Here is a 27,435-nt window from a genome sequence, read left to right as displayed (position 1 = left end):
TCATGTGCACTACATTATATATTCAATTATGTTACTTAATCTGGCGAGGCCATCATGTAAAACACATCCTTTGTGAACGACATGCTCAATGAGAAAGTAAAAGTAGAGAAAAGGGAGTTCTGAGTATATCTGCAAAATGTAATGTCGGTACAGTGATGATTCAGACATTGTAAGAAAACCTGAAGCGGAAAATTTTCCTCCACTGTCTTAGACAAGAAAATGTATCTTAACTAAATAACCCATGAACTACTGTAACATGGTTATCTAATGAGTGTCACAGTGTCACATGCTGTAAGCAGTTTTGGATATCATGGAACATATATGGTTTTCAAAGGACAGCAATGAATATACTTCATAGTTGACTACTATCACCAATGAGCACATAATGTCAGAGAAGAGAACGACAAGCCTCGGTGCAGTAAGTAAGTCAAAGGTAAAATACAATCACTGCATTGAAAGTTCTAAGCAAAAGATAAATATGTTTCACATCAGTATCTTAAAAATGATGAAATGTAGCGAAGGTGTGTCACATTCCTCCAGTTGTTGATAGTAATCCCGATGAGGTAACCTGTAATGAAACACTTTCTTTCCTCAAATTAAAAAACAAGTGGTATTACAGAATGGGAATATACAGGCACACACTTGCCTCCTCTCTGATCTGAGGATTTTGTTATTTCAACACCGATCTCCTCTGACTAAGACACTGGGTGTGTCTGTTAGAATGTATGCAGACAGAAAATAACTATTAGTCAGAGCCATCATTTCAGTGTACATTTTATTACCAAAACGACACAGAAAACAGTCCCGCTAAATAAGATAGATAAATAATGTCATGTTATTCAAATAGTTTCTTCACATTGTACTTTGAGTGCTGAAGTCAAATAGGTAAATCTGTGTGAATTCAGGCCACTCTGGGCTCTGCTGTGAAATGGTTGTCTGTAATTCACAACAGAGGCAAATCCAATTTTGTAGGTAAATTGCAAAATACTGTAAAGCTGATGTCAGTATGATTATACACACACAGTGGAGACATGCACACAAGGCATAACAGAGCAACATCTTCTTCATCATGTTCAACCACAAGGAACACTCTGCAAATTGAGACGCTTCAGTTTAATTAGTGCTAACTTTTTCAAAATAAAGGCGGTGTTATGAATTTGCATGAATCTTCTGACTGAAATAACCCTTCAGCCATGTCCTTCCACATTCAATTTTCTTTTCAAATACACAATGTCGACTAGTCTGGAAAAATGACTCTGTCTTCGAACTTTGATAACAAAATGTTCTGTCAAATGGAACAGAAAAATAAACTGTTGGGAATTCCAGTGTGCAATTTCTACGTCTCCTTTTAAAACATTTCACAGTACCCTTCCTTCATTTAAGCCATGTGAGGTTCATTTTGTCTGAAAATAGTTTTCACAGATTATTTTTTTCCACCTTATGACAAGATACATGTATGACACACATACAGCATTTTCCTTATCACGCAATACTGATGACCTCACTGCACCTTCACATCGTTCAATGTCTTGAAATGCACTAGTTTAGAATCAGTCTAAAAACTAGAACAGCTTAATTCAATATATGAATGCTTGTTAGTTGCAGCACTGCATTGGCTAGGCATGCTTTTAAAACCTGCCCTATACTTCTTTACCACAGGTTTAACATTTGAGAGCAAGGCAGAAATTAATTTATATTTCTTCAGGTAAAAAATAATACTGATAATGCTACAGTTGTTAAGTGTCTATTCATAGTTTTAAAAATATCATAATTTCATATTTTGCTATATAAAATACACAGGATAGTTTAAGATAGAGGAACTTGGCAGACTTCATATAATCAAACGTTTACAGTTTATAAGGCCACATGCTCCATCTTATTTTCAAGAACGATGATATCAGCCACTCCGTGCACTTGTGTGAGCTGTTTGCAGTCGAGGGACGCCACCAGCTTCCTGGGTCCCGGCTGGGTTGGGATGAAGTGCTCTGTCAGTGTCACCGTGGAGTGACCACTTACGTCACTGAGAGGGACAAACAGGAGAGAAGGGTTAGTCTGGAGAAGGAAAGTGGTGGGGAATTTTGAAGGGTAAGAGACAGCGAGGCAAAAAGAGAGGGCGATGTCTCATATTCTTACCCTACAACCACTTCATGGCCCTTTTGTAGACCCAGGCCTTCCACTCTGAACACCACGTCCTTCAGTGCACGCGGGAGGGGGTTGGTGAAGGTGATCTTTGCTGCCATCTCCTTGCCAACAACAGCTTCTCCCAAAGGCTGCAAGACATAGATTACAAACAGAAAGGGTTGAACAAAACCTTTCTCATCTTTTTAGAGTGAAGGTTTACACTGGAGGTAACCCACCCCCCCAAAAATGTAAATAAACTACTGTAGCAATGCAGTGCTAAATTGCCAATTGACCTACCGTGATGTTGAGGTCAGGGGTGCGGAGCCTGAACGAGGTCATGTTCGCCAACAATTGCTGTGTCTCGCTGACTCTTCCAGAAAGGGTCAACATCAGGGCGGCCTGATCCATCAGCTCGTTCTGGTACTGCTGGTAGGGCAGCACCCACTCAATGGTTTTTTCTGTGTTAAATAGATAAGGAAAATGAGCACAGCTCAGTATTCGATATTTTTACAATGCAAGTTTTTATATGGACTAAAATGATTAGTTAGTTATCTTCACATTGAAATCAGAAACAGCTAACCTCTGTCCAAAGGTAAAAAAACCCATGTATTTTATAGTAGTTTAATAGTTAGCCTATTGAAATGAGAGAGAGAAATCTATATAAATGCTATGATTCACTTCTTCCTCTTGCAAAAAGTTTGCTCATGATAACACACACTTTGTTTGTAAACTTGCTTCAGCCTCATTTGGTCTGATATCACCAGCTTAGCTTACGTTGACTAATGTTAGCTAACTTTATCTAGATATCGCTGTGTAACAGCTGCAGTTTACTGAAGTCATAACCCCTGAACAATTGTGCTACTTTTAACTTTTACCATCATGTCACCATTGTCACTTATGGCCACAGAGGTCACTGTTAAGCAAGATTTACCAAAAATCTCCAGAAAAGATCTTCTTGAACTGAGCGCTTTGAATGCACTGGAGTAGCTGCGCAGTTTATCAGACAAACTGCAAACACTTGCTCATCTACACATTGAGTAGGATTATACACATAATCGTTTGATATATTGTTAATATCAAATATATGGACTACGGCACCAGCTTAGTGGAAATCTGACCTTCATTGGGCAAAAGCTCCACAGGAATCTGCTCCTTCTTGAGGGCGCCCTTCAGCACACCGGTGTAGTACATTACGGCCACCTGGCTATGTAGGTTTGTCTGACGGGGCTCCGAGCTCAAGTTCTTCACCAAGATGCTCAGCTTAGCATCCGCGCCCATTCTCGGCCCCTCGCCCTCCATCCTCACCTCCACGACTACATCCTCGGCCATGGGCGTGGAGTAGACTTCTGGCTTGCTGCCATAGCGACTGGCGGTCTCCACAGCGATGCGTTCCTCCTCTGAACCTGATAGGGTGGAGGGGGGGGAAGCCGAGTGAATTATTGACAGACGCGAGAGATTTGGCACACAGCCCTTCCTAACAAAGCAGTACTTGTTTTAATAAATCATTACATTTTAATAGTGTTGGAATGATTCAGACGCTCTCAAACATCAATCTAAATAAAACGTGTTGTTCCGCACCTTCTTGGTGTTTGTACAGGTGTGTGATGTCCTCCCGCTCTTCAGAGCCTACGGCTTTGGTGCTGATGCAGTGGCCAACAGCTTTCTTCTCAATGTGGAACTGGTCGAACGTGCCATCCAGGTTCCTCTTCCAGTAGATTTTATCACTGTTGACCTGATAGGAAAAACAGGGGGGAAAACAGGTCATGAGAGGAGGAAACAAAGTATGCATCACACTTATTTATTATTTTTATCCTTTCGTAGAGAAATTATGTTTTCTTTAACTCTCTTTTGAATCAAATGGGCAGAATCAGGGGCCCAAGAAATAGTTCCTGTCAAAGACCAAGATTTCATATCCTTAATCCCAGAGATTTAGTTTGTCCACCTGTCTCTAGCTATGGCAACACGTTTTCATTTATACGGTTGTGAATAAAACAAGATTCCAGTCCCACTTGTCAATTCATACTACTCACCTCAGCGAACACAAAAGGCGTGTCATGTTTGAGGTAGACTTGGCCGGAACGGATGGCGTTGACGGATGCGGGTCCACAGCGGAAGGTGCCCTGACTTGTTTCCTGTGGAGTGGAGTCAACAGCCTGCCAGCCTCCATGGCCAGGAGGCAGGTCCGGTCTGGCCATCCAGCAGTCGTTCCATACGTGGAAATTCCTGAGAGAAGATGGAAATGAGAGGTTTTAATATGAGGTTGTTTTCAGAGGAACAGTGTGACACTTTGTGAAATATGCTCTTCAGCTGATTTACTAAAAGTTAGAAGAGGATGATCTACACCAGCCTGCTGTGTGCCACCCATTTCAGATTCAGATCAATTATCCGCCTTTGTTTGTATAGCACTTTTCATACAATGTAATACAAGGTGTTTTACAGAACAACAGCATAAAAACAACATGCTCCGTCCCTAAAGTCACCCCATCCACACACACAGCAAGACAAAATTAACAGGAAGTGAGGAAGCGTTATCATAAATCTCATAAGTTTGAAATGAGGATACAGCAAAACAAAGAAAGATAAGATGATATGGATATAATAATGAAATACTAAAAGAGATAAGTAAAAGATAATGATCAAGTAATAAAATGGTTCCAGTGGTCTCATGATTAGTTTTGTATTAACTGACAAATACGAGAGTGAAATCATTCTTCTTATCTAAAGCTCAGCAAGAAAAGCTTATTAAATCAGCATATTTCCCAGTAAGCTGTTTCTTGAATATTACATGGCATGTTCTTCAATTATACTTTTCAGAAGCTTAATTTCAGATTTGCATAATTTAAATGTCCATGAGCGTTTAAGTATAGTGGGCAAAACCTGTGTCAAGCATTTACAGAGCAAGTACAAATAAAGTGTGATTTAAAATCAGAGCATTATGGGTTAGCTTGTAGGCCTGGACGATATGGCCAACAATTATACCTAAACAAAACATTTCATATCAGTCCACATCGAAAATGATCAGGATAAATGTCACAATATTAAAAAAAAATTCATTTGATAAAAAGCTAAACAAATCTGACGTAGATCAATTATGTGTCACACCTCACTCTGATTGTACAATGAATTATCAATAAACCAATATACATTGGACTTATTTTATATTGCTGTTCATGAAAATTATATTGTGGTAATTAGAGAGTTTTTTAATGCCCAGCTATCAGCTAGTATGGCCTTAATGAAATTCAACATAAATCATTGATTCAGATGGAGTTGGCTAACATTGGTCGGTGTATGGAGCAACACGTGCCTGGTGTACTTTTGCTTCATATCTAAAGAGGGACAAGAAATGGCACCCATCAATCTAAGGACTGTACTACACATACGGGATAGATAGATATCAGTTCAGTTAGTACACGACGTGTCAGGGTCAAGTCAAGTTAGGCGACTGCGTTCGGAGCAGATCTAAATATACGGTGCATTCCAGAGGTATGGATTTAGCAGCGGGCAATTTTCCACGCAGGGTGTTCCTGTCAATGTAAAGATACACATCTTACCAGACGGAATCACTATTGAGGTAGTCGATCGGCTCCGCATCCTCATCGAAATACACATCGGTGGTGAGGGACACGTCAGTATCGTGAGCGGACTGGAAGTTGGTCACGCTGCGGGCTGGTATTCCAAGACACCGCAACACTGGAAACAAAGACAGACACACACATAACATTTACATTAATTCAAACTCATTTAATAGATGAATTATATTTCCAGATGCAAAAGATGTTAGCAATCACTCGGCACATCTCTACAAAGATGGTATCTGCCTGGTTACAAAGAAAGCCGATAAACCTGCATGAATGAAAGCGACACATGTGGCTCTATCTGTGATAAAAGTGGGAGGTATGACAGGAATGCCAATGCAAGGTATGTATGGTGTACATGAGCTCCTTCCTGCTATCAAGAGCAACGCTGCAGTTGTGCTATCATGTGAGGAATCCTGCAAGCACTGATTTAATGAAAGGTTCTGTTTCAGAGTAGTGAGATCTGATTAACGGAGCCTGATAAACAGGAAGTCAGGAGTACTATTCATTTAGACACAGTGAGTCAAACTCATGGGAACACTGGGAGATACAACACTGGTATTCTCTGTGGTATTTCACACACATTCATACACACAAATACAATCTCTTCACATGCCTTCCGCCACACCACCCACTAAGCTCCCGCCTCTCTATAAAAACACCATCACATGATTTATTTCACATGCTCACCTGTTGTGGTGACCCCAGAAAAGACCCAGCACTGTCCATATGACACAGGCGTGCCGCTGGTGGAGTGGTACTTCCTCAGGATCTCCACGCTGCTGCTCCACGCCGCAGGAGAGACTCCGTCGGAGTATTTCCCAGACCAGTTCCCGACCAGAACCCCATAGTCATCCTGAGCGTTAATCTGGAAAGAGGATGGAGACTCAATCAATAACATGTGACTGCCATCATCCCGTTTTCAAAACAAGACACTGAAAATGATTTGGGCTGTAGCTAAAATGAAGGACAGTGGGACAGTCAATCCTTAAAATTAAAGATATAATAATGTTACATTTAATGTGATAGTGAAAGGCTTAGTTTTGATGTATTTAGAAGTAATTTACTGATGTAGCATTGGGGTTCTCAGACTGGGGTGTGGTCTATAAGTAACACGATAATAAAATGAATGACTATTTTGGTTCTGAATTTCATACACTTACTGTAGTAAAACATCCAAAAGCACAAATGTTTTCAAATCGAGGTCCGTGGTCTAATTAAAATCAGTTGAGGGGTCCTTAAAGTGCAAAAGTTTTAAACAACTGATCTAAAGTGCAAGACACATGTGCATTTAGGGTGTAGCTAATTTAATAGTAAAATATACAATGTAGACACTGGATAGTTTGTCTGAAACCAGCAATAACACTTCCATCTCCTTTTTATTCTAGCTATTCTTCTTCCTTTTGATGATTGAGAGCCTACTTTACCCAAAATGTAACTCAACTGCTCAACTTGAGAATTGGGTGTCTTATACTATTAGCAGCTAATGTAGCCTCAGGCCTCGAGCCTCAAGCAAAGAAGAGCTGTGCTTTCCATAGAGGTTTAGTAATTTAACGTCTCTTTAACTCCACACCAACAGATCTTTTTCATTAAAAAGAAAAAGTAAGTATACTTCAGACAAAACCAAATGGAAAAGACTTCAAACTACAGAATGCTGTATATAACTCCTTTAATATGTGCACATTGAACTGCTCGAGGCCAATAAACTGCCTTTGATGTGTAAAATGGAGATTCCCTTTAATTTTCACTACTTTGACTGCTACTGAATTAGATATTATGCAGTATTTGTATGTGTGTTATATGTGTGTGAAATACATGAATATACATTTTTATTTTCTATTAATGTATTTAGCAGTATGTCCACGTAAGTGTCTTACCAAGGCAGATAAGACCCTGACCACATTGACAGAATCCCCTCGACCAGACGGAGGCATGTCACTCTTCTCCAGGATGAACAGACACGCATCCAGGATTCCTTCATGGAACTATGGTGAAGAGAAACACCACACAAATTAGTAATAAAGAAAATAGTTCATTTAGATGGGAATTGATCATTACCTTAACATTTAAACATTTAAAGATTAAAAAAACTCCATTGATAACAAAGACTTTCATTCTTGGTGGTGTTTGAACATCACCAGGTGATTTTCCATAAATCCCATAAAAAGACAGAAACCAGCGATTAATTTATCCAAGTATTGCCCGAGTAGCTAGAGCCTAATATGTCTGATCCTATTAGCCAGACAGCATAGCTCCCAGCAAGGCATTTTTTAAAAATAAAACAAAATCAAAAGCTGTTTTAAAGATTAACATCTTAGGTATAGGGACAAACGGGCTGAGTGTCGTGATAGTGCCTACCTGTCCAAAGTTCCATGTCCGGTTCCCAATTTGTTTCTCTGTGCCGTAGTAAATCCTCCCAGTGTCATTCAGCACATACTCCATCCTCTCCTCCTCATCATCCAGGAACACTGTATCCTCTGGAAACACATGACAGTTATACATCTGTGTATGATCATTTATCATCATCAAAGCAATTATGACAATACAGTGTTTATGTGTGTGTGTGTGTGAGTGTGTTTTCTGTAAGATTCTACACTGGCACATCTTTTAATTATTCTTATATCAGTAGAACTATATGGGTTTATTTTAATGATATAGACTCCAGTGAAGACTTTGGCTTATTTTCATGTCTGCGAAAATGACCCACAATCCTTGCTTTGTTCACCTCTTCAGTGACTAAACCCTGAAAGAATGTTCACAAATCGTGTCCCCAAGAGTCTCCTAGACCAGGAAATGGTTAAGAAACACAAAGAAACCTTGGACCTTGAAATGGGGCCCACACTCATTTATGGGAAGTAGTCTGTTTTGAGTGACATCAGCGCCTCAGACTTGGGCGTGCACCCCTGACATGAGTTTCACAATCACAGTCTTTCTTTTTCCATCTCATTATGTCTTGCTGATTCTACCGTGGTTAGTGGCGGGTCACGGAAAAGGAATGCGACATAGGGAAACAAAGAGAAGTAGTTAAAGTAGCAGAGTATTCAGGATGGAGGTGAAGTCCAAAGTGAAGGGAAGAGGTCATGAGGGACGACAGAGAAAGAAGGGATGTTATGCTTGGGAGGGAAATGAGGGAGAGAGCGTTGAGCGTAGCAGAGTCTTGAAATTTCTAAAGGAGAGATCAGAGGGAGGTGAGGTTGAGTTTATCTGGCAGCTGTGATGATTTTGGTTTTCACTTCTCAGAACATCGTGGAATGTATGACGAAAAACCCACACCCTTCACAGGATGAAGAATGAGGAGGAGGCTGAAAAACGGGGCAGTGGGGTGATGCAGCGAGGGCCGGGTCAGCAGATAGCAAGAAGGGAGCAGGACCGAGTGGGCGAGGCATACAAAGGAAGGAAATACACATGGAGGCAGTAAAAGCGAGGGAGAGGACAGGTTGTCACCAGCTGTGGGATTACTCTGAGCTCGCCCCATGGCATTTTATACAGTAATTGTAGGATTTTGACTTTTATGAGCGTGAGGGAGAAATTAATCTCGGGCATAAGAGATTGAAAAAGGGAAGAGGAGATTGGGAGTGCTGCCAAAAGCAGCAACCCCATAATAAAAGACCATCTTTTAATCAAATCCAGGTCCACATTTTTTTTGTTAGCTGTGTCGCAAATACACTGCTTTTCTGCTAAATTTCCTGTGGGTATAGTTTGCAGTGCTCAGCAAACTGAAAGAGACTCGGGAGAATAAACAATGGATCGCATTTCCTATACATTATTCAAAAAAAGACGGACCTTTATTTACTTGTTAAATAAAATTAATTGAGAACTTAGGAAATACTATTCCCAGCAAAAGTAAATTATATCTAAGTGCAAAAAACACTTATTTTATATAAGGAGCTACATGTTCTGTAAACATAACTCAGCAGGGCGTTTAAAATGGTTATAAACAATATTTTCTATTAGAATTGGATAAAACTTAGAGGAGAACTTCACCGTCAAAGAGCCAACTCTTTTTGCCCAGACTAAAATCAAAGATAGCTACAGTATTTCGGACTGCTTTTGTTTTGTAAGGCTTACTAATGCAATTAAATAGTTTCACAAGAACAAAGTCTGAATTATCACTCAACAGTAAGCAGCTCAACCTCAGTGAGGCTTTTGTAGATGGGTCTGGCCCTCATCAAATCCTCACTAATTTCCATTTGATCCCAGAGCTAAAAGAAGAACAAATATATGACTAACACTCTTCAGACAGCCAGAGAAGCTTCAAATGAATGAAAAAAATGTATTGCTGGTATGTATTAACTGGCAGTTTGCTAAGATGTTATCATATCGATTTAAAAGGCTATAATATTCTATTCAGTTTGTTTTTGCTGCCCTCAATTGGACAAAAGAATCAAATGAACTTCAACCACAAAGGTAGCTCAGTGTGTATTATCTTTAATAATTTCAAAAATGATGTTTAAAGATCTGTTTCATCTTACACACAGATGTTTTAGTTATAGACAATTCAGGGTGGAGCTGTCATAGCACAACCACGTTTACCAGCTGTCTTGAATTGTAGCCAGTGGAGTTACATAACTCCCATAGTTACAGGATCACGCTGTAGCTATTTGACTGACAGCAACACGGATCAAGTTGGCCTTTTTCACCCATGTGTAACATTATATCAGGACTCCTCTCATAGATGCGGAGGCTGTACACACATCTACAGTATTTTGTGCCAGTATTTGCCGTCTGAATGGTGATGCTGTTACACGGCAGCTATTTTCTGGAAACATCTTTGCTGGCAGCTCAGCAGTTTTCCTGCCAGCAAAAATATAGATTTTCTTTTAAAGCTATATGGCCTCAAAAGCTAATGTCAGGACGGATGAAATGTTATTTATTCCAGACAGGTTATGTAACACTGTCTGTCTCCTACCAATTACCATCTTATTTTCTTCATTTTATTTCCTTACCTTCACACCAAGGGTTGAAGAGCATGACGATGTTCTTGTTGGCGTTGTAGGTAGTTGCGGCCTCTCCCTTCATAGAGGAAGTCACCACGCTGAGCCCGTACAGGCCAATCACAGCGCTGGCTGGAGAGTTGACAGACAACTTGACCTTGGTGCCGTTCGCCGCTACGATCTTTGCCTCCCAGCGCTCATCCTCCAGGTGATCCACCAGAGGAATGACGATGTGGGTGCCTTTGGACACCATGGGCAGGGGACCTACACCAGAGAGGGGATAACTGAATCAGAATGCATCATGATGGAAGAAATATAAAGAAACATGTGATTATGTTCTGTATTGTAATGGTTTCTACGTTGTGGTTTAGATGGCAGCCTACTTTACAATGTACTTTCTTTTGAAGTAGGGCAAATGCAAATCAAGTTCCGCTTTTGTTATTGCAAATATATACTTTTTCACAAAGAACTATGTGAGAAGATGGATACCACTCTTGAGTCTGTCCATTAAATCTGAACAGCCAAGAGACTGTTGCTGAGCTTAGCATAAAGACTACAACCATGACCGCGGGCAGATAGTCAGAATGAGGTAGACAAGACAATAAAATAAAATAAAATAAAATATAATATTTGAATCACACTTTGTTTCACAGTGAGTTCAAATTTAAATAGTTTTTCTCATTCTTTGTTAGCTCTGAATTTGGATGAACTCAAGTTATACGGAATCTATGGAAGCAGAAGAACTTTATGTTTTAAAAAAGTCCTTCTGGCTGGGGAACAAACCCAATGTTTTATTATCTGTGTCAAAGTGTTTGACTCTCACAGTGGTTGAAAATCCTACCAGACTGTCAACCACATATGCATCACATTTCCAGCTGTGCATGCTCCTCTGACTCTGGGTCTGGAAGACATCCAGTTCTGCACAAGACACACCTCCCTGCAGATAGTCCAGCACATTTCTGACAGATTTATCTTGGGGTCAGTAACGTGGATGTTCCTGTGTACGTGACCCGATGTTTTGTTGAGGAAAACTCCAAAACAGCTGAACCAACTTTCAATTAAGTTTATCATAAAATCCCTTCTATCCCAGCAGCTAGGGTTAGGGTTTGCTCTGAGCTATTTGCTGTTTTATTTGAGTATGGAGTTTATCAAGATCTCATTGTTCTCGAGCTGACCCTAGTCACGACCCCATTCTTCCTTTATCGCCACTGAGGACTTATTCAAAAGGAAATCAATTAAAGAAACATGTTGTGTCTTTTCGGAGAATGTAGTCGCCTTCATTGAAACAGACTTGGAAGTTTTTTCTTTTCTTTGAGGGATGATGATAAAAAGCTGCTACTTGTAGTGCAGCGCTTAAAACCTTCGCCTCAAATGCAACCGTTAGGTAATGACTGCATGTTGAATGTGGTTGATAGTTATTCTCCTCTCGAGCATGTAACAATCTAGGCTGCCGCTGACTGATAATAATTTCTCCCTGGTGATGTAATAGCCTTTTATTCCTCAGCCGCTCGTAGCAGTGTGAGGCCTGTAAATACCAGAGGGAGGTGTTCTGTGTCCTGAGGTCTGGAAAGTGTAAGCACTGTGCTGGTGGTGGAATCCAAAACTTGCGGCGTACGTCTGAACTGCTGATCTATTTAAATGTGATCGGTATGCACAGCATTTTGACCACATTTCCCAGGCTCTGTTTTGAGTCAGGGGTTCGTTCCTTCACATTTCACATGGGGTTGCAATAAATACTGGTTAAAGGGGCAGTCCACCAGTTGTACACATTTAAATTAGCTTATTCTTCATGGACTGGTAATCTTAATCTGTCAAAAAAAAGTCAGATGAACCTGACACAAATTTGAGTAGATTTCATCTTACTTTTTATTTAACACTGTTAACTAGATGAGGCAATATGTTTTTGGACTGAACCATAGGTTGGTATTGTCAAGTTTACAATATACTATAATACTACGAGGAGGGGGCCAATTATATGTTCACGCATATCCACGCCCGCAATTTTTTGTTTAAAGAAAACGTACACTTCTTATTGTTCATCAGTCAGCTGCATTATTAAAGGTTCAGTGTGTAGAATTTAGTGTCATAAAGTGGTGAGGTTGCATGTTGCAGCTGAATACCCCTCACCCTCAAGGGTGTTTAGTTTTTCCAGGCCGGGAAACTACAAGAAACATGGCGGCCTCCATAGAGAGGACCAGGGGTTAATTTGTGCCGGATCATGCCGGAACAGGATCCGGCACCTCTTGGTTTTGGCCTGCCCGTGTTCCGGGACTTATTTGTGCTGATCCGGTACCTCTTGTATAGAAAAAAATATGAATACAGAGCTGACAACTCTCACGCTTTCGGCGTGTGACACACATCCAATTTGTCACGCCAAAAAAAAAGTGATTTCTTACAAGTGGCCAGTAAGTGGACGAGGTTCGCTACATCGTCCAGGGCAGGGGGTGGCGGCGGCGGCGGCTAAAGACACACCGCCGCTGATGTGACGTTTTGTAATAAATCTCTCATTTGATTTTTGTGTTTGCAACTTGTGCAACAAGTTAATTGAGGAGCTGAAGGTGCTTTACGCACAGTACTGGCCCGGGGACGCAGGTGCGCTGTATGGAGAGACTGAGGTTGAGTCGCTGTGCCAGCGCTTTAACATTACCAACTCGTGCGCAGTCATACGGCCCTACAGGAAACACAGAGACTCGGAGGAAAAGACATCCCCGATGAACTGATGGAGTGACTTGTTGCTGTCAACAGCATTCCTATTGCGAGTGCTGAATGTGAGCGCGGATTTTCGCAAATGAACTTAATTAGCACTCCCAACCGTACCTCTCTGCTCACATCCACCATATCATCTTTACTCTTCCTAAATCTTGTTGGACCCCCCCCCTGGCTAAATTCAATCCAGTCCCGTACGTGAGGTCGTGGGTGGCCAAAGGACACAGAACTGCCACAGACACACGCAGTAAAACCTCCGGGAGGAGGAGGAGAATCCGGACATGGTCGTGATGTGGGGTGTTTTGGACTAAATAAATAAAACTTTACAAATTAAGCACTGGAGAGGACCCTCCCCCCGATGTAGACATAAAGTATTTCAATATAAAGGCCCATTCTAGGCTAAATAAAACAACAATTTGTATAATTTAGATGAAACACACTCGTTAAAACATCACTAGGATTATATATATTAAATTTATGTCAATAGATTCCTTTCACCTATATCGTACACACTGGACCTTTAAGGTTTGGCATATTTGATGCAGTCAGCTATGTTATTTCATATGTTATATTAATCCCCAAACCATGTATCACCCCATAACTCCCACCGCATAAATTTATACCTCTCATACCTGTTTTCAGATCCAGATGCATTTTGTCAGTTTCAGCATTGAAGGGCCTGTTGAGCTCCAGATCAATCTGGAAGGTCTGTCCTCTGCGGATGATCAGCTCGTCACCGTGATACAAGTCCGTGTGGTGCTCCTGTCTGTTCTGACCTGTCTTGGAGCTCAGCTGGTCAACAGAACGCACCGACAGCTTTATTTCTGAAAGAGAACATTTCACATCAGATTTAGATTCTGCCTGTGATGCTGCTGCTATCTGGATTATCAAATGTGCATGATGCAAAAACAGTTAGAGATTTGATCTAAGCCTATTGTCCTTACAATATACACTGTTTATCCAAAAAGTCAATCACACTACCTTCCATCTCCTTTGCTTCTCCATTCTCAGGCTTTGGCTTGGCGGGCTCTGGGGCCGGAGGTTTGACCAATTCAATCTTGTCTGTGATATCATAGGAGGTGCTGTTCTGGCGCTTACAGCAGCACGGACACATCTTCTTGAACCATCGTCGACAGGATCCATCTTCCGGTTTCTTCTCCCCCTCTTTCTGAATGCTGTACTCCACCCTGGTGGGCGGGGCTGCTCCGGGGAAGCGCCCTACCTCCGACACGCCCCTGACTGTCAACCGCTCGCTTGGCATTCTAGGGGACAAATAATAAAAAAAATTGAATTGTCTACAAAAACGAAAAATGTTTTACCTGGATAAGACGATTGAATCATCCCACTCTTTGGAACATTTTTTGTTTTGAAACTTAAAGATAGGGTTGGCAATTTGTTTCTTTGGACCAAATGAAATGATTGGCTGAATCAGAGATGATAGCCACAAGTTAGCGAACGAGACACAGAAGAGTTTGGTTTTTAGGAGTTCTCAATCATGTGGCTGTAGCTTTGATGAGACGGCTAATGGGGGGGGGGGGGGGGGTAGGGATGTATCAGTTGCATTTTATCAAAGTGTAGCCGTCTCTTGCAAGCTTAGCTAGTTGAAATTACAATAACATGTTTTATCGCCTACCCCTAGCGGTATTTATCCTGCAGAAAAAGTAGTGTGGGCGAGTTTTGAGATATTTATCTCTGAATAAATACCGTGACCTTCATGTGAACAGTTTTCCTTGGAACTACTTTCTACCAAAGAACAGCCTCTGGAGAATTGTCAATTGAGACTATTTGTTATGTGAAATATCCAAATTGAAGTGGATTATGTTTTTGGATGTAATGGTTGTCCTTTTATAGTGAGAGGACCACAAACACAATTTCAACTTTTTTGGCACAGAAGCCAAAATCTCAGATGGAAAAAAAACGTTGAAGCAGCTCATCAACATTGCAGACAGCGCAAGACATTGTAGAGGTCATTACAGAGGCGGTATGGAATTTCATTCCCCCGAACTTTGTATCCATAACAAAAAACTTCTCTTCAATTCTTTCATCTCTCCATCAGGAAAACACCCATTATACTTTCTCTGTCACTTTTTCCCACAATTACCACGTTCCAGACGTGCGCTCTCCTCGGTCGTTAGGCTTTCCCAAAGAATTCTGGGGTATTGAGCCTTTATCCTTGTCAGCTACACTCCGTGAACAATCCAACACGCCTCCTGCAAGGAACTGGATTCTATCTGCCTCACCCCAGCTGCTGGGGCGTAATGTGCTTTCCGTGCATATGGGTGTAGGTGTACCATGGATCATATGAACATCCATCACACTGCCATGTTCCTCCCTCTCATACGGTGAGGGTGGGATCACTCGGGAATTAGATCATTTGTCACATTAAAGATAAGCCTGTCCTAGGGCGTCGTAATATCCAAATGATTAGGGTGCATACCACATACCCCAAATTCCCTGAGCCCTGAGTTCCTGGGTCCACTCTGCTCAACTATTTAATGTATGTCATTCCCCTACTTTCTTTCCTGCATTTCCTGCCCGTCTTTACTGCCGTCAAACAAACAAACATATTAAAGAAATATATGAGCCTCTAAACTCAGGGTTAAATGTCATGCAGTGAAGCCAAAACAAAAAGTGTTTACATAAATGGAAGGCAGATGGAGCAGGCCTTTCCCTCCCCCCCCCCCTCCTTTCGCTCCTAAATCTCAACATCTGCAACTTGTCCATTGCGTAAAACACTCAAGGCTGAGCACTGCACGCAAAATAAAATTTATTTTACTCGAACTTTAGAGCACCGTTTGAGTTTTGTTGACTCTTGTAAAACACTGAGCTGCAGTAATGCACGTAGTCAGGAGAAATGGAGTATTGTGTATAAACACATACACAATGTTCGGTTTATGGGGTTACTATTCACATTTTTCGCCACACCCTTCACTGAGCCCTGCCTCCCATTAGATGCTGATGCTACTCCTGTAAAACTTTCCATTCTGTAGCACTCAACAGTTTGAAGAGTGGAAGATTCACACTAAAAATGTATCGTTTTTTAATAGAATGGGTCGTCAATGTCACACAGAAGTGAACAGAAGATTTATTTTCTAGCCGAAAAGTATCTTTGACTGAGATAATCACTAATACATCACTAGCTATAGAAAGCAAGTTAGTTAGTATGCTGGTGTTTAAGTGATTATCTCAGTCAAAGATCCTTGTCTTGTCTTGACTTGTTGTTGACTTACAGAATTACGACATACCAAGAAGAATCATCACATCTGCATGATGATTCAAGTTCGAGTTTTACTGGAGCCTGAAAGAGTCGAACTTCAGTGAGCATGAGTTATCCTTGGTGCCTATTTCCTAAAAACATTTAGTTTTCTTACAATTATGACTCAGTTTTTGTAAAGTATCAACTTTATTTTAACTTAACATTACAAATTTGTCATGTAATATTGTGACTTTATTCCCATAAAACAATGATTTACTCTTTCACAATATTTAGACTTTTGTTTTGTAAAAGTAAGAGTTTTTTCTCGTAGAATTAAGACTTTGTTTTCGAAATCCCCAATTTTACTACTGTGTCGTAAATCGACCCTAATTTCTTGAACTAATAAAGTAACATAATGCAGTTAGTTGGTAAAATGCTCTTTAGTTTTGTAGGTGGTAAGCACCAGACTAGCTAGTGCTTGCAGCTTACTTTGGAGGAGACTAACCTCACTACCATTTCTTAATAGAGTGACTGAAGTATAACTGGCTAACCGAGGATGTAGAGCTGTGCACATTTACTTTTACCACTTCAACATTCTGCAGTGCAGAGTACAGCTACTCAGGAAACTTCCTGCCGTTTCATACAGACAAGCATCAATGAGAGTCGGACTAATCCTATTACTATTTACCATCACCCAGGACACAGGTTGGGCAGTGATGGTGAAGTTATGTTGGACAGAAGGGGTATTAGGAGGGGACGCCTCACAGTATGAGACTTGATGTCCATATGTAAGTATGGAGTGAGGTTCTAGTCAAACGTTAGGGTTAAGATGTGAATTGTGGTTTTAGGTTAAGATTAGGCATCCGTTTACGGTTAAGTTTAGAGGTAAGGTTTGTTTTGCTGTCCATGATGAATGGAAGTCAATGCAAAGTTCTAATTAGGACAACTGTGCAAACCTTTGTGTGTGTGTGTGTGTGTGATTGTGGTCCAGGTATTACTCATGTTGTAGTGACATAAATCTGTTTACAGAATCACATTACTCTTTACAGATCAGTAAAATTCAATGATTTACAATGATTTACAATGATTTACAATCATTGAATTTTAAGGTTAAGATATGTTTTAAGATTAGATTTAGGTGTAGGTGTAGGTGTAGGTGTAGGTTTAGGTTTAGGTTCAGGTTAAGATTAGGATAACAGTTCGGCAACTTAAAGTTAAGGTTAAAGTAAATCTCCAGGAAATCACTGTAAGTCAATGTAATGTCCTCTGTCTTTAACAGATCATCATCCAGAAGACACACTCTCTAACCTGATGTTGATCGAAACAAAGTGAAACACATTCTCATAACTGGGCAATTAAAGTAACTTCATTGAAGTATGTATTCCTCTTTATACTCACAGACAATAATGAACTGAATATTTGTGAAAAAATGAAAGGTAAAACCATAATTGTTTAAAAAATACAGCAACAATGATGCTTTTCAAACATAACAAAAGCTTTTCATGCTGTTCGGCTCATTGTTTGTTCTTCGCAGGTTTTACAAAAAGGCAAGTTATCTCCCTGCTGCACCTTAGGTGGCCTATAAATTAGCCAATTAGTCACCCACTCAACCCCATAAAACCATGGAAAGCCACAAGCCTCTTTTTTTTTGGCAGCGCTGCTCTTCCCTCATGCTTTAATGCACAAACTTAAATGGGTTTATAATACAGCCATCAGCCAAGCTTGAAATGAAGTGTTACTTCTTCATCTCTTTCTTGGTTCGCCCATCACCAACCTGCAGCAAAACTCATGTGTGGTGCATGTGTCCTGTCTCTTTCTGCAGCTCTGCACTTCTTCCACAGACAGTTTGGATTGGCATGTTCTCACGCCTGGTACACCCACTGGCCTCTGAGATAAGTGAAACTTTGGCTGGGCTTGTATGTCAGGTGATGTTGTCCCCATGTAACACTGATTAGTTGATTTAACTCAAAAAAGAAGAAAAAGCATTTAGTGAAACATTTTTTTGCCTATAAAGGTCTTAAGAAAAAGTTGAAATCCTGTAAATTCCTCATCCTTCAATGTTTCTAAGTATGGCTTGGCCCTTAAACCGTATCAATTATTATCACAAAATAACTTATCACAGGCAAAAAAGCTCAATATATGTCAAAGTATAACTTGTGCATTGTGCGAGCACAGTGAGGATGTGTAGCACACTATTGATCTGCACAGGGCAAATCCAGGGGTTGGACCCCAACGGAAATCTGATTGACCCCTGTCCTAACAGTAGTCTTTTTTTTTAAACATATTTTGATGTTTAACAAGTGTTTGTCATCCTCTGCTAATAAACCTTACCCAGGTGCAGAAATCCTCATCTTTAAACTTAACAGAAATAATGTTGTAACATTTATTGTGATAACCTGTATATCAATATCAACAAATTTTGATCTTCATATAATTTTTAGTCATATCCTCCAGCTATATCTCTGAGAGAAGGGGAATGATGAGCTGCAGCTGGTTGGCCACTGACCAACCAGGCTGACCACATGAAAACACTTTCACTTGTTGTTTCTTTCAATGAACATGTGGAGATGCTTTAATAGCAGGTATAATAGTAAAACAACATTTGTGAGAGGAAAGAAAGGCCTCACTTCTTATTAACTGAGCCAAGTGAAGTGATTAATTGGATTGTTGTTGCAGTTTATGACAACAGAAGACGTTCAGCTTTTATTCAGTGCTGACAAGTTCAACAAAAGGCAAGAAAACACCCAGTGAATAAAACAATAAGTTCCACACTGTAATATACATATTTGACATGTCTACTTTTGTAAACATGTATCCCCCACCACCAACCCCCCTCTCTCTCTGTGGACAAACCATCACTGTTTCAATAGACTCTCTCTGGACTAAATAAAGAAACCGTTAGGTATTTGGAATAAGAAACTCTTAAAATAGCAGTGACTTACTTTCTCTTCGTGGATTCTCCTCTTCGAAATGTTCCTTCGGCGTATGAAAACTTTTTTCTTCTTCACTCGCTCTGTGCTCGGATCTGAATACTTATATGCCCCGGACACACCCCTCTCTACTCCCAGCTCAGCCCAGCGCGCCCCACCCTGATCCGCACGGCTCGAGTTCCCCCCACTCCCACCAGGAGGTCCTGGCAACCGGGGCGCGCTGCGTAAAAGAGCGCACGTAGTGAATTATAACCAACCAACCTCCCCACCCCCCCACCCCCCACACACGTACAAACACACGCACACACACACACACACACACACACACACACACACACACACACACACACACACACACACACACACACACACACACACACACACACTGAGGATATAAAGTTTGTTACGCAATGTTCAGCCAAACTTTTCCAATGCAGGAAGGGAGTGGGAGCACACAGAAAGTGGAGTGCAGGAAGTCGACTGTAATGCTTGAATATTGTGAATGTTAATGTGGCGATAAAATAATGTTAAAAAAATATATATTTATATGATATATAAATAAATGAATACCTCTAATACTAACAGACACAAACTATAAACCACACCAATCTCAAACTAAACTGCACCAAATCAGGCCGATACATTTATTGTCATAACCTTATCAACAGGCCCAATAAGGGTGACACTGGTCTCAGATAATTTCTTTGTGTCATCAACATCACCATATGTTTTAAAGGTCATTATATCTTTTTACAACATATCCTCCCAAAATAAAGTGGCATTTAATAGATACTCTAAATTGATACATATTCAAAGAATCATCATCCTCAGCTTAAAAAGAAATAGAGTTAGGGTTAGCTAATAAAGTATAAAAAAAATATGAACACAATATGAACCAAATGGAATGAAAAGGGTCAAATAGTGATATTTACCCGAAATGCCAAACATTGTAGCATACATTAGTATATATTTGCCTATAAACTTGAATAGATTCTGCATGCTAATATCGAATTGTAAAATTACTTTCATTACCATATAGAATATTGTGTATTTATGAATCATACATACACACTGAAATTACACCAACCTAACCGACTGATTGAATCAAGCTCAAACCTTATAGGAGTTCCCCTCAATGTTGTTGGACTCAATGTGCAACACATTGCAAGACATTTAACTTCCCCTGCACACTCACTGTCAGTTCTCCTCTGCTGGTCACATGACAGAAAAACCTCAGGGGACGAACCCTTCCTGACCTCTTGTCCACTAAAGCCACATCCTAAGTTCAAACCAAGGCTAAAATGATCAAACCAAAATATTTACAATAGGGTTGGATCAAGACTTTACACGTTGTTGATTCCAGTCCAATTACTGCATGATTCAATGTTTCTTACAGGTAATCTTTCTCATGGAATCCACACCCTTCTGCTCTCACTGATTGTGAATGACTGAGGTTGATTTTCAGCTTTGTGGTTGGCAGGGAATCATAATGATGTCAAAGTGATGAGTGTTGATGATGACTGGGGCACACTGAAGCCTTCATTCATGTCTAAGTCTGCCTTCCTCTCTTACTCACTGTGGTTGCGTGGTATGGTTACCATAGAGCAGTGTAGGATCTCAGTCACACTGACCATTTATATTCAAGTTTACCTGTCATTACATGTTTAAAGAAATGTGATGTACGTCAACGTCAGCATCCATGTATTCCAAAACGTTAAACACCTCATTACTTATTAGAACACAAAGACGCTAAAACAGATGGATATTTGTTTATTACAAACTACCAATTTAGAATGCTGAATCATCGGATGAGAAAGTCAATGGAGCAAAATTCCAGTCAATCCAAAGCTGTCGAGATATTTCTGTCAAGACCAACAAATTGTGATCAGAGCAACACTGCTAGCATGGCAAACAACTAACTGTGTTCTATATCATAATGCAAACAAGCAACACAGGGTTGACTGCACTTTTATTGTATGTTTCCAGTCGTTTTTTTGAGTGCTTGATGGCTGTAGGCCATTCAGCAGTCTGTCAACCCGAGAGAGGAAACATTAGGATTTTGTATCATCTGCCACGGAGCAGGCCGTACAGGAAGTCCAACAGTTAGTCAAGGCCAGTAAAACAGACAGCAAAAAGCTTCGCAACAAGGACACAACTAAAGGAAAATAGTTGGTTAAATATAAAGCAGTGTAATGACTAGGGTTGCAAAATTCCGGGAATTTTCAAAGTTGGAAACTTTCCATGGGAATTAACGGGAATTAATGGGAATATACGGGAATTAACGGGAATATACAGGAATTAACGGGAATTAACGGGAATTAATGGGAATAAACTGGAAATGTTGTGGGTAATTTATACTAACTGTATTTACCTTGTCATATACAGACATAAATATAAACATTTTGTTGTGTCATAGGCTGATTTGAGCCCTAAAGGAAACTTTGGGCACTTGACTATATGCTTCGGCATCGTTGTGTCATTCTTAACATAGGTCTTTGCACAGTATTTGCAAATGTCACAGCCTTTCCTTCTACATTGGATGGGGTGAAATGTCTCCACACATCAGATAGTGCACATTGCATTGTTCTTTAGAATAAGATGAGAAAAAAGTTTGTAAAAAAATACTCATGCAATGCCAGATATATAAATAGTTAGCCAAACAATTGGAATAGTCTGTAAAAATATTTTACAATTGATGGATAAATTATAATGGAAATAGACTAGATGAACAGATGAACAATCCTCAATCAGCATGCTAACATATTTTCCTCAATAATATCATTGAAACTTACCTGACTAGTCCTGCACACTACAGCCGGCCTCAACAGCTCTGCTGTAGTGTGCAGGATGCTGGGAGTTATCTGTGCATGTGATGGAAGAATGCACAGTGGAGGGTTGAAATTCAACATGCAGCTTGTGCTGCATTCCATACATCTTTAAAATAGAGTTTTGAATGATGTTTTTATTGCTCAGCGTTTAATTTGCATAGTTTTTTTTTTTTTTTCAAAATTCACAAAATTCCTGTGCTTAATATTCCCGTGGAAAGTTTCCGGAAAGTTTCCGGAAATTTACCGGAAACTTTCCACCCCTTTGCAACCCTAGTAATGACCCAAAAGCCCTATTGCAAATCAGTCGTTTAATTCAGTCCCTTATCCTTTATCTTCAGCTCAATATGTTTTAACAGAAAAAGCTCATGTGTAGCTACGAATGTGAAACATGACTAAATCCCATCCTGCTGTCCTTACCCCAGGGTTCATCTGTTGTACGTGCTCACCCGGCATACCAGTCTAAACTTGTGCTTTTTCTGCTTTTACGTCATAATGCGCCTACTGTTTGGGGGGGAAAAAAACTGTGAGTAATAAGACAACCAAGAAGAACTGATTCATCATTTTTGCTACAATGTCATTTGTAAAGATGAGTCTTACAAGAATTGTTGCTAAAGCCATACATTAGATTTCTGTCGCGACTATTTGCATTTTGAAAAATGCAGACCATTTTCCCGTCTCATCGCTGGTTCTGCTGGCTTGACACCAGTGTGATAAATGACATGGACAACATTTGCGGCTTCTGCAAAGCGGTGGGCGTGAGAGGAAACATAAAGGGAACTCGGGTTCACCGAGTATCTGAGTATAACAGATGGGCCCAAGTCCTGGCTCTCACACTGTACGTGGGAAACCAAACAGCCAGCAGCAGGCCAAAGGAAACTTCCTGACTGCGAGAGACACAATCAAATTATGAGGAAAGCACCCTTTTATTATATAAGTGAAAAATACCAGCAAGGATTAAGATTCATGGTATGTAGAAAATATCTAGTACTGGTATGAGCATTGATTTTTCTCTGCATATACTGATGGTTATTGTCCGTGTGCTAAGGTGAGTCGGGGGGAAATCTTTGGAATGTGCTCTATTGACACTTTTTTGTTAAACTATAACTCAAGTTCTCGAGGCATTGTCTGTTACGCAAGAATAAAAAATGTACAACACACAACACACAACGCTGTACAACAGGTTGTACATTCTTAATAGCCCAATGAAAAAGAAAACCCTGGATGAAAATTGATGGCTCGTGTTGTGTTAAAGCAATTAGTTTGATGTTTTTGTAAATATGCTTATTCATTATCCTCCTCCGAAGGTCTATGTTTTTATGCTTAATAAGCTACCACCACGGTTTGCTTAGATTAACATTAACTGCTTTCAGACATGCACAGAGCTCAGAAGTTCCTCCTTGTTTTCTCCGGAGGAGGTTCATGAGTGAACGCAAATGTCAGCGTGAGACGTGTAACCATAGTTTCTGCAGACTTTCTCTGCCTGGCCTCCTTGTAGAAAGCTGATAATGCTTCTGACACATGACAGACGCAAAAATTAAAGAAACTAAAAGAAGAAAAAAGTGGTGACACACACGTAGAACACATTGAGAAAGATGTCTGGAGAGTTTATACTGTTGAGAGCTGATGATGGTGTTGGGGTGCTGAAAACATGATCACTTCATCTCGGCAGCGGAGTTAATACGTCACCTCTTGTCTCTGTCTGCTGCACCCAGCTGCTCCAACTCTCTCCTGAATAAAGAAGAGGATTTGTTGCTGTTCTGAACGTGTCTGATCAGAAAACCTCCCAATGTCTTATGCATGTGTGAAAAGCAAACTGAGGGTGAAGTCTGCAGCCAATTCTTCGGATTTAACCTGGAGGTCATGTCTGAAAACAGCTATGATTGATTTCTATTCATGGATTAGCAGATAAAAAGACAAAATATAATCCATGGATAACATGTTTACGTCAAAAAAACCATCCCAAGATGTTCAGACAAAAACAAACGTAAAAAGGACACAACAACTTTTAAAAAGAAGTAATCTAAAAATAACCCTAACCCTATGAAGACTGAAAGCAAGGTGAAGCAGTTAGCTTGGCGCTCTTCAAAGGTTACAACTAATTATGAAGGAAAACCTTTGTCTGGCTAGTTTGGCTGTTTCTAGCTGTATCCTAAGCCAACTTTATGTCAGTTCTTGCTAAAGTAGGAGTGCAGGCAAACAGCTAAAAATAACACAGAAACCCATAAAACTCCTAATTATGTGTTTTACACTTTGGGGTTTGTACCAATTACACAAAGAAGATGGAATGTATTGATAAGCAAATTCAGATTTTTTTAATCTTGCGCCAGGCCCAGGGTAGTTGTTTTCTGTCCATCTGTTTCCAGCACATATATATATATATATATATATATATATATATATATATATATATATATATATATATATATGTCCCTATCTATACAGTCTGACATTTTAATATTAATTCCGAGTGTTTGTCATAAAGGCCAGTGATATCAGAGGTCACAGTATTTTGCAATAGCCCAATGTTTCCATGCCTTTATGAGGAATAGGACCTCTAACCCTCTTTCATACAAACATGTAGACCGTTAGAGAGATGAGATACAATTTTTTTTCCTGTTTACTTAGGAAATGAATTATAACCTGCTAATTTACAAAGAATTCATCACTCCATAGTATTTAGGTGCAGTGTGTGATCTGAATGATTCATAAGTCTGTGACATCAAGAGCTTGCGTATTATCAGTGTGATGAAATGTGTCTTGCAAAAGTCTTAATCAGCTGCTGCTCTGTTCATTCACAATTTGCTGTGCGGCGGATGATGTCATGCACTGCAGTTGCTCAGGAGACGAACACAAACAGACAAAGCCAACAGGAGCTCTGCTGCTGAACAAATGATTTATTGGTTGCTCCTGCGCACAACTCCCAAACCCTTTCCCTCGCTTTAGAGAAAAAAAGTACATGATTCAGTTCCTCCTTTGTGTACATAAGGTAAAATAATGCCGTTACTGAGGAAGTTCTTCTCCAAAAAGTAAAAATGTATAGAAGGACAGACCACATTGCACTTTCCACAGTTTTGTGTACCACTTGGTCCCATTGTAAAATCTGTCTCAAGCTTTCTGCTCTTTTTATCTATTGTCTGTAAAAAATGGTGGTTTGTGGTTTGTTTATAGTGTTGCATTTACTACATTTGAGCACCATGCAATCATTTGCATAAGAATTAGGTTGAGTATAGCTCCTTCACAACCAATCTCAAAGTTTTTAGATAATTTGTTCAAGACCAAAGTAGAAAACTGACAGACAACATTGTCATCCTTGAAGTCATGATGCCAACAAACTCATACAACTCAAATGAGAACCATTTGAATGTGAATACAGCAGTGGACAAATGTAAAGAAATCCCTCTTCCCTCTTGTCTCGCTGTTAACCCATGGAAAATATTACAGGTCCTGTGTTTCTAATCCGATCACAAGTACACTTCAACTTGACTCATCACTGTTCCGGTTAATAACACACCCATAGGCTACATACAGTATACATAACTGAAACCAGGGGTAGGTCCCTTTACAGAGGAAGTACCCTATTGTTTCGATTGTCGAAAAATTCTGCGGTCAAGTCCCTGGTACTAAACTTTGTGTTGTGAGTTTGAAACAAATGTATAATGAAGGGTGGTGTGTGAGCCAAACAAGAACAAATTCCATTTTAGAGTGGATTTGATCAAGGGGCAATTAGTTGTTCTTTTCTTTAACGTCGTTTTTTTTAACATCTATATTATAATAACGCAAAAAGCTTCATGAATAAAATCATTTATATGTAGAGTGCTACTATACATATGAATAGGCGGAATTGCAAGCAGTTTGAGGAAATGTCTGTGTAAGTGATACAGAATATGAATCTGATCTCAATACGTGTATTTGGAATATGATGATAAAGTGGCCAATCAGCCGTGGTGGAGGAATGTGCTGTCAGAGTGCCCTTCCAGTTCCTTTTTCTGTTCATTATCATTCATTTCACATTCTCAAAAGCTGCAGTTTCCCACAGAATAAGACTCGGCTGACAGTGACTTGAACAAAAAAATCATCAGGCTGTTAAAAACATTGGGGGGGGGGGGGGGGGGGCACAATTACCTATTATACAATGTTACAGGAAAGAATTGACTAGATCAAAGGTGGAAATAGATCTGGGACTTACTGACATGTATAGATTCATCACGGAGTAAAGCATCTTTACAGTCGATAAAGGTATGGAAGCCCTATGTCAATATATTGTAATTTTCTGCATCTCTTTCTGCCACCGAAAATAAATCCTGCTATGAAACCATTAACATGACATGGTAGTGGGCCTACAAATTAAAAAAATGACCATCTGTTTTCGACTCAATATGAAGTTTCCTTGTGTGTCAAAAACCCTGTTGACGTCAATAGTGTTACATGAGGCTCTATTCCTCATCTCTGACCATTATCAGATGTCTATGCTGCCCCCTGGTGGTCACATCACAGCTCAGTGTGCACCTCACACTGTCTGACGTGGTTAACAATCATGTCATTAATGTTAATTAAGATATACATGTTAATAGATAACAAAACTTATTTTCTCAGTAGTATTTTTATTTGGGCTGTTATAGAGACTCCAGCTTTTCAAACAATAAGGACACTTAAGCTGATTTTAAAAAAATCAGCTTATGCAATAAAAAAAGCTACCATTTGTTTGTATTAGATTTATTCTTTTTTTTTTTTATCTTGAGATAGATTTATTCCTACATATGATTCAACAACATTCAACCAAACTTATGATGCAGATTCTATTTAATTAAGTTCTATTGTCAACTCTGTCCTGTGTGTGGTTAGAATAACAATTAGGCGAATGTGGAATTTTGTTGATTTTTCAAGACTTAACTTAAAAGAAATTCCATCACAAACTAAATATTAAACATTGTAAATAGAGTCTTAATCAACTACATATATTTTTTTGATTTGAAAATTAAGTTGAAAATTAAGAAAAATAAAACAAATGAACTAAAAAAATTGGATTAAAAAAAGAAGGGGACTATTTGTATTCAGTGTATATTTAGTTATATATACATAATATTAATATTCAGTGGTTGAAGACGAGGAGGAGTCGCGGCTCTCCTACGTCATCACTCCGCG

General features: G+C 39.7%; 1 protein-coding gene across 1 annotated transcript; it reads right to left on the bottom strand.

Annotated features, from left to right (window-relative positions):
• Window positions 1–756: 756 nt before the first annotated feature.
• tgm1l1 (transglutaminase 1 like 1) lies at window positions 757–19,548 on the bottom strand. Its single transcript, XM_061084302.1, has 14 exons — window positions 19,478–19,548; window positions 14,321–14,601; window positions 13,972–14,163; window positions 10,646–10,897; window positions 8,058–8,176; window positions 7,577–7,684; window positions 6,390–6,567; window positions 5,676–5,814; window positions 4,152–4,344; window positions 3,700–3,853; window positions 3,240–3,524; window positions 2,419–2,579; window positions 2,134–2,270; window positions 757–2,020 (listed from the first exon to the last, which is right to left on the bottom strand). Exons 2-14 carry the CDS (start codon window positions 14,598–14,600, stop codon window positions 1,855–1,857), a joined length of 2,364 nt encoding a protein of 787 aa, XP_060940285.1. The 5' UTR covers window position 14,601; window positions 19,478–19,548; the 3' UTR covers window positions 757–1,854.
• Between the last annotated feature and the right edge of the window lie 7,887 nt (window positions 19,549–27,435).

This window comes from Limanda limanda, chromosome 13 (assembly GCF_963576545.1).
Source record: "Limanda limanda chromosome 13, fLimLim1.1, whole genome shotgun sequence".
Lineage (NCBI taxonomy): Eukaryota > Metazoa > Chordata > Actinopteri > Pleuronectiformes > Pleuronectidae > Limanda > Limanda limanda.
This window is presented reverse-complemented; position numbering and strand designations above follow the sequence as displayed.

Coding starts and splice junctions, on each gene's coding strand:
- tgm1l1 (XM_061084302.1), bottom strand. CDS start 14,600: ATGCCAAGCGAGCGGTTGACAGTCAGGGGCGTGTCGGAGGTAGGGCGC. Junction 3,525..3,699: donor CCTGTACAAACACCAAGAAG/GTGCGGAACAAC, acceptor CCACCCTATCAG/GTTCAGAGGAGGAACGCATC. Junction 2,271..2,418: donor CCCCTGACCTCAACATCACG/GTAGGTCAATTG, acceptor TATGTCTTGCAG/CCTTTGGGAGAAGCTGTTGT.